The sequence below is a fragment of the Stylophora pistillata genome, chromosome 11 (assembly GCF_964205215.1).
Source record: "Stylophora pistillata chromosome 11, jaStyPist1.2, whole genome shotgun sequence".
NCBI classification, from domain to species: Eukaryota; Metazoa; Cnidaria; class Anthozoa; order Scleractinia; family Pocilloporidae; genus Stylophora; species Stylophora pistillata.
Genome location: NC_142529.1, coordinates 11074149 through 11088564, shown reverse-complemented (window position 1 = coordinate 11088564; position 14416 = coordinate 11074149). Strand labels below are relative to the sequence as shown.

Sequence of the window (14416 nt, the reverse complement as noted above, 5' to 3'; positions counted from 1 at the left end):
CATGTTCTTGCAACTTTTTACCGCGTGCTTGCCTTTTTCTGGTAGATATTCAATGTAGAGAAAGTCACATGATCACGAGTTTTTTTTTTTTTTATAGGTGTGGTTGTTAACTCAATTGAAGTAGTTTTGCTTAGCGTACTAATTGACATTCTTTTTTTTAGATTTTGACGTTCAAAAAACGGCAAATCGATGTCAGTGACGGTGTATACACCGGTGTATACACCGGTGTATACGGTGTATACACCGATTAATCGCAGCTTCAGCATCCGGGGCAGCTGTAACGAATCCGCGCCACAAAGGTGGGCGCCCTCTAACATACACAAAACACGAACAATAAACAAGCCCGAGAATGCACGCCACAACACAACTAAACGAAGGCCTAGAGATATTTATTACTCTAAGTAAGACAATATGGTAATTTACAGTTACAAACAACAACAAAATAAACAATGAATTATTTACCCTAATTACAATAACTTGAACTTGAACTTTATTTTTATTTAGACACGGTAAATCTATCAGATAAAATAATAATATTATTACAATCTATTATATACAATTACAATCTACTTTAATCTCTGTAAACATGATCTAAAATTTAAAAGTGAAATAGAAAAAATAAAGAAATTCTGCTTTACATAGATGCCGTGTGCGTTTTGTCCATTCAGACGAAGAAATTGCGACAACCATTTCGAAAAGATTGAAGTGATTTTGCTTGCCGCAATTCAGGGGACATGCTATTCCAGATAACCGCAACGTTATAGCTAAAGCTATTTTTCAGGAAATTGGTGCGGGGTAATGGAACAGCTAGTTTGTTTTCAGAGTTCCTTAGATTATAAGGAGGATCATATTTAGTGAAAAGAGAACCAAGATAGTCTGGCGCAAGACCATGTATAGATTTATAGACCATGGTGGCCACTTGTATTTGTCGCTGAGTATCTAACCGTCTCCAGTTAAGTTGCCCAAAAAGAGGATCAGCGCTTGAGTCATAACTGGAGAAGGTCAGAATACGGGCAGCCCGGTTTTGCAACTTTTGGAGCTTATTCGAAAGACCCTTGTTACAATGCCCCCAGGCCTCGCTGCAGTAATTAAAGTACGGTTGAACTAAGACATTGAAAACGGACTCAAGCGTGGTTCGATTAACAAAAGGCCTACAACGTTTAATTGCTCCAATGCCCGATGCGATTTTCTTGGCTATTTTTTCAATGTGCATATTCCATTAAAGGTTTTCGTCTATATGCACACCCAGAGATTTAACTGAGCTAACTTGTTTAATTATGTCAACAATACAAATAATACAAGTAACTAAATTGCTAAATTACTTACCTAAATTACTTTGAAAGAGTTTACAAGAACGTAATAATTTAAAAGTAGAATGCGCTAACTATATTTACAAGAGACTATTAAGACAAAAAAAGTAGGGTTTCTTGTCTTTCCAGTTCAGTTCGTTAGGTTTCACCTTACGTCCGCGTCCGTCAGTTCTTGTCTTGCCCAAAACTAACCACGCTTCACCAACAAACGGTGCCCTGCCAAACCAAATTCCCGTTTCCCCAATCAGGTTCTCGTCTTACCAGATCTCAACTTTGCTCGTTTCCTTCTTCTCAACTTTACTTCGTCTTCTGAAAGCTTTGCAGTATTCAACTATATACTTCTCGTAGCTTGACTCACTCAAACTTCTCGTAACTTGACCCGCTCAGACTTGTTGTTGAATCATTTACTATCTCTTCTTCCTTTAGCTCACAGTCTGGTAAATTCTTTGCACACCCGTTCCCCGGCAAATGGTTTTCTACCGTAAAGTGGAACGATTTTTCCGAATGAATTGGTCATAAATGATATTGTGCCGAGTCTCCGTTCCCTCAAATCTTTCCGCTCTTCGCTCGTAACTCACAAACCTTCACCTCACTTTTTCGTAACCGTGCCCAAATCCTTCATAAAATACGGACACAAGGTGCGAGAAAAAGGGGAAGAAAACTATTGAATATATAGAATAAAGGTTAATTACTCAAGGAAAGAATGCGAATTGCCTAATATATACAAATACCACACACTAGACATATCCTAAGAGAGTAAAAGACTGCATTACATAATCCTAAGTTAATTCTTTTGAACGCTTTCATGACAGCAACCCACAGACTTTTGACTGTCGTCCTTTGAACCTTACCTGGGTGGGGTAGGGAATTTGAACCGAAATTGTCAAGTCTTTCCAGAGGAATAGCGGTTTATCTTTTAATATGGAGGTACTTAAACCAGAGAGCTCAGAGTACAGGATCTATAAGGTCTAGGTTTTGGAGCTTGAATGGTCAAATCAATTGCTTATCGCACCTCTTACAAAATATGTGACAATGAAATTAGAGTTTTAATGAAAAGATGGCTTTTACGGCTAACGGTTACATTTTTTGGCCATTTTAGACGGCTAATGCTAAATTTATTACGATTACACTATTTTTAGGACTCACGGTTAAAATTTGTCAGTTTTTATCCCTAACGGCTAATTTTTGCCGTTTTACGGCTCATTTTACGGCTAACAGTTGGCACCATAAAGAACCACTCAGATCTTGCACCTGGGCAGGGCATTTAAACATGATTTTGGCCCAGGGGGGCTGGAACCAATCTTCCAAAGTTAAAATTTCTGAGGGGAGGCGATGTTGAAGCTTTGAAATGATCGACGCATCATTTTTCTTTTAGCATAATACTTTCAGTATCCCTCTACCTAAGGCTGTCATCTGTTTGATAATTGTCGAGAAAAACCGTGCCGCAGTGTCTTCCTCCACTCACAACTAAATCTGATGATTTTCCGTTAAAAACAGTCACCGTAAGGGTTTTCAACGGGGGAGGGTGGAGGGTGAGTCCTCCTACAGTTATATCTCTGCTTTTCAGTGAAACTCTCTTCCGAGGTAACATATTCTATGTTATCTATTGAAAAAGTTTCTTAAAAGTGTTATTCTCGTGGACGAAAAAACCGTAAGAAGAGAACAATAAAATATATTTTCTGCTGGTATACGGAGTTTACAGTTCATTAACAATTTCTTTCATTGTTGATTCAGTTCACTGAAGGACACGCCATTTAGGGCGTGTCCCTTGGGTATTCCTGATTGGTGTGGTTTCAGTATTTATAGACGGTTTAGTGGGATTTAGTCCTCTCACTCTCTCTTTCCACGCTGACATCGTAGCTTTAGCCCCACCCGCCCGCCTGTGTCAGTTTTCGTTATTTTCATCATTTTCTATCTCCCCGTTCCCAGGCCGTTCAGAATAGGGAGCTTAAGCAACCACGACGAAAGGGACGACGACGACGTCAAGTAATCGAGGAGGGTCTGGAACGAGGACGTCGTTTTTAGCGGGAAAATGAAACTTAAGCAGTGAAGTTGCTCAAGGACGACGACGTCTGAAATCTTGTTTATTCTCGCTTTGTCAGTTTAAGAAATGACATCGTTCATAGACGTCCAAAACCTTCTTCTTCTCACTCATGGATCAAATTTCCACATATATATCGAAAGTTCGAGAGTAGGTTATTCAATTCTTGAACTTCAACAGACCAAGGAATTATTAAGCTTTAGCTTTATTTGCAATAATTTACGCATCGCAAAAGTTTAAAATATTAAATTTTACGCAAGTTGTTTGAGATTTAAATTCAGTTCTAAGTGTTGCTGATATAAACAAACCTATCTTGCACGAGGTTTGTCTGATTTTCAACATGCTTTAGCCTGGTATGTTCTACCTTTGATGCTCCTTCTATTGGCGAGCAAACGACGTAAGTCTGTCAATTTAATCAATGCTAGCTAGCGATCGGCACAGATCCCCGACCACGTGAAACCAAACACCAAAGATCTTCTGACTTTTTTAATGAAGTCTAAGGCAGGTTCCGCAGTTAAAAGATATACCAAAGAAATCGTCAAGTTCTCAAGATGGTGTAATTTCTCCGGTATTCAGCCGTTGCCTCCTTTCTCGGTTTCGGTTCTAATTGCTTACCTTCACGAGGTATACGTTAGATCAAGTCTTAGGCAACACTATCGTTGACACATGCAGCCCTTAAATGGTTTCATTCCTTTATTCCTGGCATCATTAGCAATCCTTTGGATGCAGCAATTTTCCATAATTTGTTAGAAGCAGCTAAACGCACCAAACCAGCTGTTTCTAAGAAGGAACCCATCTCTACCGATATTATTAAGAAAATCATTGATAAGTAAGCTGGTCCTTCAGCTAATCTGAAGGACTTCCGTTTAGCTTGCATGTGTTCGTTATGTTTGGCGGGGTTTCTTCGCTATGATGAATTTAGTAATATTTTGATTAGCCATCTGGAATTTTTCCCGAATCATTTGTGTGTGTTTGTTCCCCGTGCCAAGAATGACGTTTACAGAGAAGGGAATAACGTTTATATTAAGAGATTGTTTAGTAGATATTTTCCTGTTGCCCTCCTAGAAAGATACATTCTTATGGCTAAAGTAGATCTTAACAGCAATTTTCCACTCTTTCGACCTTTAAGACTGTTCAAATCTTCCGATACTTACAAGCTATATGGAAGCAAGCTCTCGTTTACGAGATGTAGGGAAGTATTTAAGAATTGTCTTAAGGATCTTGGCTTGGACTACAAGTTGTATGGCCTGCATAGCTTAAGATCGGGAGGGGCTACATCTGTTGTTAGCAACGGCACCAGCTTATCGGAACGCTTACTTAAATTACATGGTCGCTGGAAGTCGCACTGTGCTAAAGACATGTATGTCCTTGAGGACGTATCTAAGTGTCTAGAAATAACTGATAATTTGGGATTGTAGCAGTTAGGGTACCTTAATTGTAATATTCTCTCGTCAATTGTATGAATAAATGTCAGCTTGGATTGCCTAAGCATCCAACCATCATTCCTTTGGTGTTGTATTTCTATAGTATTTAAGGAGAAAGTAATTTACGTTCGTCTGAGCGCAGCGAATTAGAACGTAAATGTACTTTGTGATTGAAATATTTCGACCTTGTGTGACAAACGATTGAGTGCGTTGAATTTATAGTAGTATCAAATTGCTTCCCGTCCTCAACATCTTCGGCAAAGAACATTTGACCTGCCGTTACAGATGATTGAATTGTCCTCTTTCAAGTCCACAAAGAAGCTCAAGTTTACCCTGGAACTTATTTAAAACTTATAGCTGTTCAAATACGCAACTGAAGAAATACACGCCCTCCGCTACCTTACGGAATGTGTTATTGTAAACAATTCCGCCATGGGAAATGGATGAGAATTTGAAACGAAAGCAAGGATAAAAACCAATCTGTCGTTCTTAGCTATGCAAGGCTAGGTTACTGTATTGATTTCCTGATCGAACACGGCGCTAACTTCTAAAATGTGCTTGGAATTCTGGATTTAACCACGGGGTGCCTAATTAGATTATTATCATGAGCTTAACCTAAACCTATTCTGAGTTATACCCCATGAGGAAAATGATAATTAAAAATTTGCTACGAAATGCGATATTTGGATTTTGAAATATTGGTGATTTTAAAAGCGTTCCCTAAGCTCAAAATTAAATGAAATGGTCCTGTTTTAGACTTTTTTATTACAGATTCATTTATTACAGATTCACTCCCCTAGAATACACAACAAATAATATGAATTACAATTAAGGTTAATAAAAACCATAATAGGAAAAATTGTGGAGAAGGGGACAACCAAAAGCGCTGACGCACCATACAATGGATGCCCCGTCTAATTGAAGTACAGCAAAACTATATAGAGATATAAAAATCGATTATCCTTATTATCCTTATTCTTAATAAAACTTAAAACATTCTTATCGAAAGTTTCAAAACTGATTCTCTAATGTCATTAGGCAAGCTATTCCATCCACCAACGATACGGTTAAAAAAACTATATTTAAGACCGTTAGTTCTACTAAAATTTGGGACAAGGTCCTGACTGTGTATCATTTTTCTTCAAACTATAAGCCATCCTTCTGTCCTTAAAAAATATGAGCTTATTGGAAATGTCTATGTCATAATGGCTATTAATTACATTGAAAAAAAAACCTAACATCCCTAATGAACCGCCTATCAGATAATAGCAACAATTTCAATTTAGTTAGTCTATGACCATAATCATCATCAGACCCAGTGATCCACCTGGTAGCTCTTCGCTAAACAGCCTCCAATTTGTCAATGTTCCGTTTAGTATAAGGGTTCAAAGTTTCACATGAATATTCCAATAGAAGTCTCACAAGACTACAATTAAGTGTTCTCGTGGTGTCAACATCATTTAAGTCCCTACAGGTCCTTTTTACCAACCCTAAAACCCTATTGGCCTTAGATAGTCTAGAACCATAATAATCATCAGACCCAATAATCCATCTGGTAGCTCTTCGCTAAACAGCCTCCAATTTTTCAACGTTACGTTTAGTATAAGTGTTCCAAGTTTCACATGAATACTCCAATAGAGGTCTCACAAGACCAAAATAAAGTGACTTCATGGTGTCAACATCATTTAAGTCCCTACAGGTCCTTTTTACCAACCCTAAAACCCTATTGGCCTTAGCAATTATTCTATCTATATGCTGGTTCCATAATCATCATCAGACCCAGTGATCCATCTGGTAGCTCTTCGCTAAACAGCCTCCAATTTGTCAATGTTACGTTTAGTATAAGTGTTCCAAGTTTCACATGAATATTCCAATAGAGGTCTCACAAGACTACAATAAAGTGTTCTCGTGGTGTCAACATCATTTAAGTCCCTACAGGTCCTTTTTACCAACCCTAAGCCCCTATTGGCCTTAGGAGTTATTCTATCTTTATGCTGGTTCCATGAGAGACCACTAGCAGTAAACAATCCTAACTCTTTATAAACATCAACATAATCCAAAGGTTGACCCCCAATGTTATGCTCCCCAACTAAGGGTGCCTTTTTCCTGGTTATTTGCACGATCTTACATTTCTTAGTATTAATTGTCATCTTCTTCATCTTACACCAATCTGATATTTTATCTATGTCACTTTGAAAAGAGGACAGATCTTCTTGAGTATTAATGACCCTATTTTACTATCATCAGCGTATAAAGCAATTGAGCTGTTCTTACTAGTTACCCCTGGCAAATCATTGATGTATATTAAGAAGAATATTAATAATGGTCCCAACAAAGAACCCTGTGGGACACCATAGGTTACGGTTAACCAATCAGAAGCCTCTCCTTTAATTACTACACTTTTAGACTTAAGCCATTCCTCAATCCCTCCTTTGCAAATTTGTCAAATTGATAAGAGCTTGCTTTCTTTTGCGCTTTTCATGAGCAAAGTTCGTTTGCCTCCACTCGGGACACTGATTTCCGCCGTTTTACGGCTACCGACTCTCGTTTCAGTTTTCGTAAATTTTCTAGGATAAAGAAGCAAGTCTGGGAAAGAAATCCTTACCACGTTTCTAAGTTCACTATAAGGTATCTCTGGGCAAAATATGAAGGTTTTCAATTTTTCGATCATATGCCACGTTTTTCGATTTTCACTCGGTCAATTCAAACATTCGCTCTGAAAAACCTTTTATCCATTTGGTTAACGAGATAAGAAATTGTTCAGTTACGAAGCAAGCTGTAGGTAATTGGAATATTGTTTTCATTATCTGGTGCGATTGACAAAGTTCCTTTTCACGTAAAATCCTAATACTCAAATGAACAAATTCATCAACTGCGGTCGGAAATCAATGGATGTATATTTGCGATTTATCAAAATTCGCTAAAAGGTTATTTGATTCTAATTTCATTAGCAAAATTTACCATAGGACTTCTTCATATCCGTTTACTCCGTAAAAATGCGCCCTCAAAATGTTTTTTTTGTAACACATATGCCAATTCCATTTCTATTATTTATTTAAGAGTTCATTGCAATTAGTAAGTAAAGTTAGTAAAAGCAATTTAAGGGAGACTTTGTAATCCGGCTCTGTCTTCTCAAAAGACTTAGATTAGATGGGAGAGTCTGCTGTGCAACACAACTTGTTTGTCTTATCGGTAAAGTTTCATGTCGTAAAAAATTAACATCAAGAGTCAGACACGCAGACATCTGTGAGAGTACTGTTATTTTACAATTTATTTGAAACTACTCCATCTCAGGTAGTAATTCATTTGTAGCTGAGTGAAAAAGATAAGTCGTTATTTTCAATTTCGGAATATAGAAAGATCCAGTGAAAGGACTCTCACTGTAAGAACTGATAATGGTCCGTTTTATTCTGTACGCTCATTTATACATTGTTCACATCATTGTTTACATCTCTAGTGTTATAGACTATGTACAGAGATCCAACTTAAGTTTGTTCTTTCTTCCTATCTAGTGGCACATCTGACAAGCGTTCTCTATGGCTGGTGATAATCGTGACTGTATCTCTCAGCTTTGAAAATAGGGACTTTAAGATACCTGGACGGCTGACCTCGAGGACGGTAATATTAGGCGCGGAGGACTGGGCCGAAACCGACGTTCTTGGCGGGAAACTTTCTACGTTAAGGAGCGGGTTGTTTGAACGGAGGACGGTAGCGAACCTGAAGTTTCTAGCACTGTTCGTAAATCATAGCATCTTTTTAAAAGACTCGCGAAATGATTGTTATTGCTTACGCAGAAAAGCTACCGACCGACGAAGAGTTACTGTTTCTGTAAGAAGCTAATAAGCCAGTTAATTTGGAGCTGTCTTACTTAAAATCACAATTGGAAAAAAATTGGCGTTTATGGCTGAACATTTATGGTGAATAGCAGTAATTTACGTGATACATAGAGTGAGCAAAATAATTCTGGAAACAGAAGCCAGAAAATTCAATTTCATTCAAGTTTAGTTGACATATTCGCCATCACTGCGAAGCACAGCAAACAAACACTCATTAGCGACGGTATTTTACATTTCAATTTTTTAACTTTTGTTTATCAAAACAAGAAATAACAGTAAGGACAGCCTTATCGATTGAAAAATATAAATTTTAAAAGAAATGCTAGTCAAATGTACCTACGTTCACTTGTGGACGACAAAACTCCAATTCTGAAGTCCTCGACAACAACTGGACGGCAACACGTGTTGTGCAGACATGCGCAATACAGTCTACACGTGTAAAATTACTTCCGGTCAGCCGTCCTCTGAAACAGCCGTCCAGGTATCTTAAAGTCCCTAATATTCTTTCGAGTGAAGCCAACGAGGGATCTAACTCCATGGAATGCAAAGTGCTTATCTGATTGTCACCTTTGCGGCTTGTCTTACTTCACTATCTTACTTCACTATCTTACTTCATTATTTAAGAAACAAAGAAATATAGTCAATAAGCAAATACGCTCAGCTAAGCAAGTTTATTACCAAAATAGTTGTAATAAGCACACCAGCGACTCCCGAAAGACCTGGCAGACTATAAACGAGCTAACTTCTCGAAAATCTGGGAAAACGCCAGTGGCGTCACTAAAAGTGAACAGATTAACGATAACTAATCCGTTGGAGCTATCAAACGAATTCAATAACCACTTTGCTAATATTGGTCCAAAACTTGCCAGTGAGATAAATTGTGATAGTGCTGCCTATCAAAGATATCTTACCGCAACAGATAAACGGTTTAAGCTCCAACCCACCAATCCAACTAAAGTATTTTCACTTTTAAATAAACTAGACAAGTCAAAGGCAACGGGCCTTGACAAAATATCTGCTAGGTTTATCAGGGAATGTGCTGATCTTATTTGTGTGCCGATATATGATATTTTCAATCAATCTATTAGCCAAGGGACGTTTCCAGACGACTGGAAATATGCAAGGATTACCCCTCTTTATAAACAGGGTGACCGCGGTGATGCTAACAATTACCGCCCAATATCGGTGATTCCAATAATGGCGAAGGTGTTTGAAAGGATAGTTTATGAACAATTATATGCCTATTTGGAAGAGCACGATATTCTATGTCAAAACCAATCAGGGTTTCGTGCTAATCATTCAACTGTAACAGCTTTGTTGGAAGCGACAGGTTCTTGGGCGTATAATATTGATAACGAGAAAATCAATGGAGTCATTTTTCTAGATTTGAAAAAAGCTTTTGACACTGTTGATCATCAGATCCTTCTATCGAAACTAAACTATTATGGTATACATGGAAAATCTTTCAGATGGTTTCAGTCATATTTGGAAAACCGAACACAAAAATGCTCTGTGAACGGGTCACTATCCAGTAGCTACTCGTTGACTTGCGGCGTCCCCCAAGGGACCATCCTCGGTCCAATACTGTTCTTATTATATATCAACGATCTTCCAAATTGCTTATCAAATTGTAAACCGAGAATGTATGCCGATGACACGCACCTTACATATGCGGGAGGCAATCTTGAGAACGTTCAGTTTTGTTTAAATGAAGACCTAGAAAACGTCTTCAACTGGCTACAAGCGAACAAACTCACGTTGAACATGACTAAAACCGAATTCATGTTAATAGGGTCGAGGCAGAGACTGAATACTCTCACAGCCTCACCAACAACTAGATTGAACAATACTCAATTGAGCCAGGTTACAGCTACAAAATCGTTTGGTGTAATAATAGACGATAAACTCGATTGGCATAGTCACATCGAAAAACTAACGAAAAAGATCACCTCTGGTATCGGGGCCCTAAAGCGAATTAGGCACCTGATCCCAGCATCAACCTTACATTTCATCTACCAAGCTTTAGTAAAACCTCACTTTGATTACTGTGACATTGTTTGGGGTAGCTGTGGGAAAACGCTACGAGACAAACTGCAGAAATTGCAGAATAGAGCAGCCCGTGTGTTGACATTCTCTAACTATGATGCTGATGCAACTGAGCTACTCGAGTTTTTAGGGTGGAAAAATCTTGCACGCCAGCAGGAAATCCATAAAGCCACCATGATGTTTAGATGTCTGCACGGGCTAGCTCCAAGGTATCTATATTCAAAGTTTACGTGGCGTGACTCTACTTATGACCTCAGGGACTCTGAAAATAAGCTTAATGTTCCACTACCGCGCACTAATTATTACAGAAAAAGCTTTAGCTGCAATGGCGCCACATTATGGAACAGCCTACCACGCGATATAAGGAACACAGAGTCTCTGAGGTTATTTAAACGTAAGATCAATGACATTCTTTAAGTCTAATGCACGGCATTCACGGAAAACAGCTTTAGTGTTATGGTATGTAGTTTTAATTTTAAATATCTTAGCGTATGTGATATGTATTTTTATAGGCTGATGAATTGATCGTGTTTAAATAAAGATTAAATAAATAAATAAATAAAACTAATCTTCCAGCAATTAAGAAACGGATTTAACGTCGAGTTAAAGTGAACTAAGACAATTGTTATTCTTCTTAGGACACTTAAGCTCGATTAATATGTTTTTCCAAGAGCGATCACATTTGCCACAAAAAAAGATTGCGCATAACAAACTAAAGCTAACTCCATTCACAGTGTACTGTGCACTGCCTTTCTGTATCGCGCCATATTTAGTGCATGGAGTGAGCAAAATTTGATTGCCTCGGCGGTTGTTGATCATGATCGTTTTCTTGAGTCTTATGATACTTGAGAGTGCGACAAATTTTTGTGTACGAGGCCAGTGAAACAGTCAGGCAAAGTGGTTTTAATATCTAGTTCCACAAATACGTTATATAATGATCAAATTATAGCGATTAAAGAGGTCTCGAAAAGACAAAAAACCCAAAAGGTAGCTACAATAATAAAAGGTGCGCGTTAAAGTTAAAAATTGTCCGTATTTCAGCACCAAGAACAGGGCGAGAAGTCTGTCCACGCTGATGGCCGCTATTGTCAGCAAAGAAACCCCAAATAATGCTATGCTTGATATGTAGGCTGCGATATTTGCGTATTGACAAATAACCCAATGTTCGTGAACCAAGGATATCACAAAGGCAGGATTGACAGGCTGTATAACAAGACCAACTAACAGATCAGTTGTTGCTAGGTAACGATACAAGAGTTTCGATGAAGGGTAGATTCCTTGTGAAGGGCAACAAGAATGAAACAGTTTCCAAGAAACGCTGTGATGGAGAAGAGAATATACGTTTCTTATTTCTTCCTATTCAATAAAATGTCGGACAAGCGTTCTCTACAGCAGGTAATGGTCGTGACTGTATGACTCAGCATTGAAAATATTCATTCGAATGCAGCTACGAGCGATCTAACTCCATGGACAGCAAAGTGTTTGTCTGACTGTCTGCTTTACTGCTTGTCTTACTTCACTAATCTTCCAGCAGTAAAGAAACGGATTTAACGTTGAATTAAAGTAGACTAAGACAGTTGTTATCTCCTTTATGGCGAACAAGTGTGACGAAGATATTACATTATGAACGATTGCCAATAACGATACAGTAGAGGATGGCGCATAACAAACAATTAATGCTAACTGCACCCAAAGTGCACTGTGCACCGCCTTTCTGTATCGCGCCATGTTCAGTGCATTTGGTTGGCTTGGCGGATATTGGACATGATCGTGTACTTGAGTATGATGATACCTGAGAGTGCAAAAAATCTTTGTATACGAGGCCAGTGAAATAATTAGGCAAAGGGGTATAACTGTGCCAATGCACAAGTACACTATACGATAGTCAATTTTGAGGGTTAAGAAGGCCGCGACGAGAGAAAAAGCCCAAATAGCAGCGAAAATGATATAGGTGCGCTTCAACGTTACGATTTGTCTGTATCTCAGCCCCAACAGCAGTGCAAGAAGTCTGTCCACGGTTAGGGCAGTCATCGTCAACAGAGACACCGTACATAAGGCAAAGCTTGTGTGGTTTGCATAGCCTATGTATCGACAAACATCCCAGTGTTCGCGAATCAAGGATATCAATGAAGTAGAATGGAGAGGCTGGGAAACAAGACCTACCAACAGATCAGTTGTTGCCAGACATCGATACAAGAGTTTGGACGGTCGATGAAGGGAAGATTCCTTGTGAAGGGCGACAAGAATGAGAGAGTTTCCAAGAAACGCTGTAATGGACAGGAGAAGATTAACTGCTGCGAAAGAAACTATATTTGGCGGAGGCCCACCCACCAAAGGGCTTGAGGGAAAGCATGTTAGTAACAATGTTTTCGTCACTGTTACACCTCTTGTGAAATTTGTCGTCGACATTATTCTGTATTGGACTCCTTTTTCTTGCAGGTTATATGTGATTACAACGAGAAATATTTTGTCTAAACGGCGCACACCCAGCCACGATTGCTGAAACTGGACTTCTTTCACATTTATCTCAAAAGACTTCCTCGTCACCTTTTCCTCACTTAGCAGGGCGCGAGAAAATTGTCTGTTGTGAACTTGGCAGGCGCCTAATGTATGGAATAGAAATAAGAAGCAAATGTAGAGAAAATTTAAAGTTTTCTTTTAACAGTACGCGCGATAAAAATTATTCCCTCTCTACCAGGATAAACTTCAGTTGATAGGGTGCTAATCAGTTGCCCATATTATTTGTGTGAAGCTTGGACACTAATCATAATCATCCTCAGGAAGTTGAAAATAAACAAAAGTTATCAACTCAACGTTATATCCCCTTAAATCATTCATTCATTGGGTGGGGGGGAATCAAAATAGCTGTAAGACACGCGAATCGAGTGATGTCATCGCTTAGAAAATGCAGCATTTTTTTTTTAATTCTTGTATAGGAGTTCTTACTACCTCTTTAATTTTTCTATCAACTTCTCTTTGCTTATTCCAAGTGGCGACTGCAGCTTAACTACTAGCCAATCAAATGTGGGTCGCAATTACCATTTTATATCTGGATTAGTGAAATGAAATCTTAGTACTTAAGAGGCTCGTTTAACTTCAGCTTTGTTTTGAATGTCCTCTGCTGCTTTTTGCGTTTTTATCTTAGACGTTGTCCAAAAGTTACGAAATTTTTAAATCCGCTCCACATGCTTTTGTCTCTTGCGTTGGATTAAAGCGGGCAATCCAGAGCGGGCAAGATGGGCCCATCTTGCCCGTTCGGGTAGCCAATCAGAACACAGGGTTCGCTTTATCTTGGCTACGGGGGCTGCCAGTTGTACAATTATACAAGGTACTGAGCCGCGGAATAACGCGAGCAACCCAGACGTTTTTGACTAAGAGTGCGTAACAGGCGCATTTTGGAGGGAAGAGGCAGTTTGAGAATTAATTGTGTTGCAACGGCTATACCTTAGCACCTGGCCTCATTTTGAGACCAGGCTTTTATCTTGTACCAAACTATTTTTTTCCTTTTCGTTAGATGTCACTTTTTACCATTTTAACCTTTTTTCATTTTCAATCCACTATTTTTATACAGATGCATGGATCTGTATCCATCTTTAGATATATATTCATAGACTGTTGGACAAATAACCAAAGAAATTCGAGACCAAAACTGAATCAGCTTGCTTGGCAATATGGCGTCAGCACCAAATGCTTTCCTTTAGAAAGCAAAAAACTTTTGATTTCTTTTCGTACAACACAAATAACTCGAACAATTCTCTT

The 14416-nt window shown here is 38.6% G+C and overlaps 1 protein-coding gene across 1 annotated transcript; it reads right to left on the bottom strand.

The window, feature by feature from the left end:
* Nucleotides 1-7989: 7989 nt before the first annotated feature.
* Nucleotides 7990-13066, bottom strand: LOC148720020 (melanocortin receptor 5-like). Its single transcript, XM_088739005.1, has one exon. It carries the CDS (start codon nucleotides 13064-13066, stop codon nucleotides 12116-12118), a length of 951 nt encoding a protein of 316 aa, XP_088595131.1. The 3' UTR covers nucleotides 7990-12115.
* Nucleotides 13067-14416: the final 1350 nt, after the last annotated feature.

Bases quoted from the DNA above. Each gene is read 5' to 3' on its own strand.
- LOC148720020 (XM_088739005.1), bottom strand. From the start codon at position 13,066: ATGTCGACGACAAATTTCACAAGAGGTGTAACAGTGACGAAAACATTG.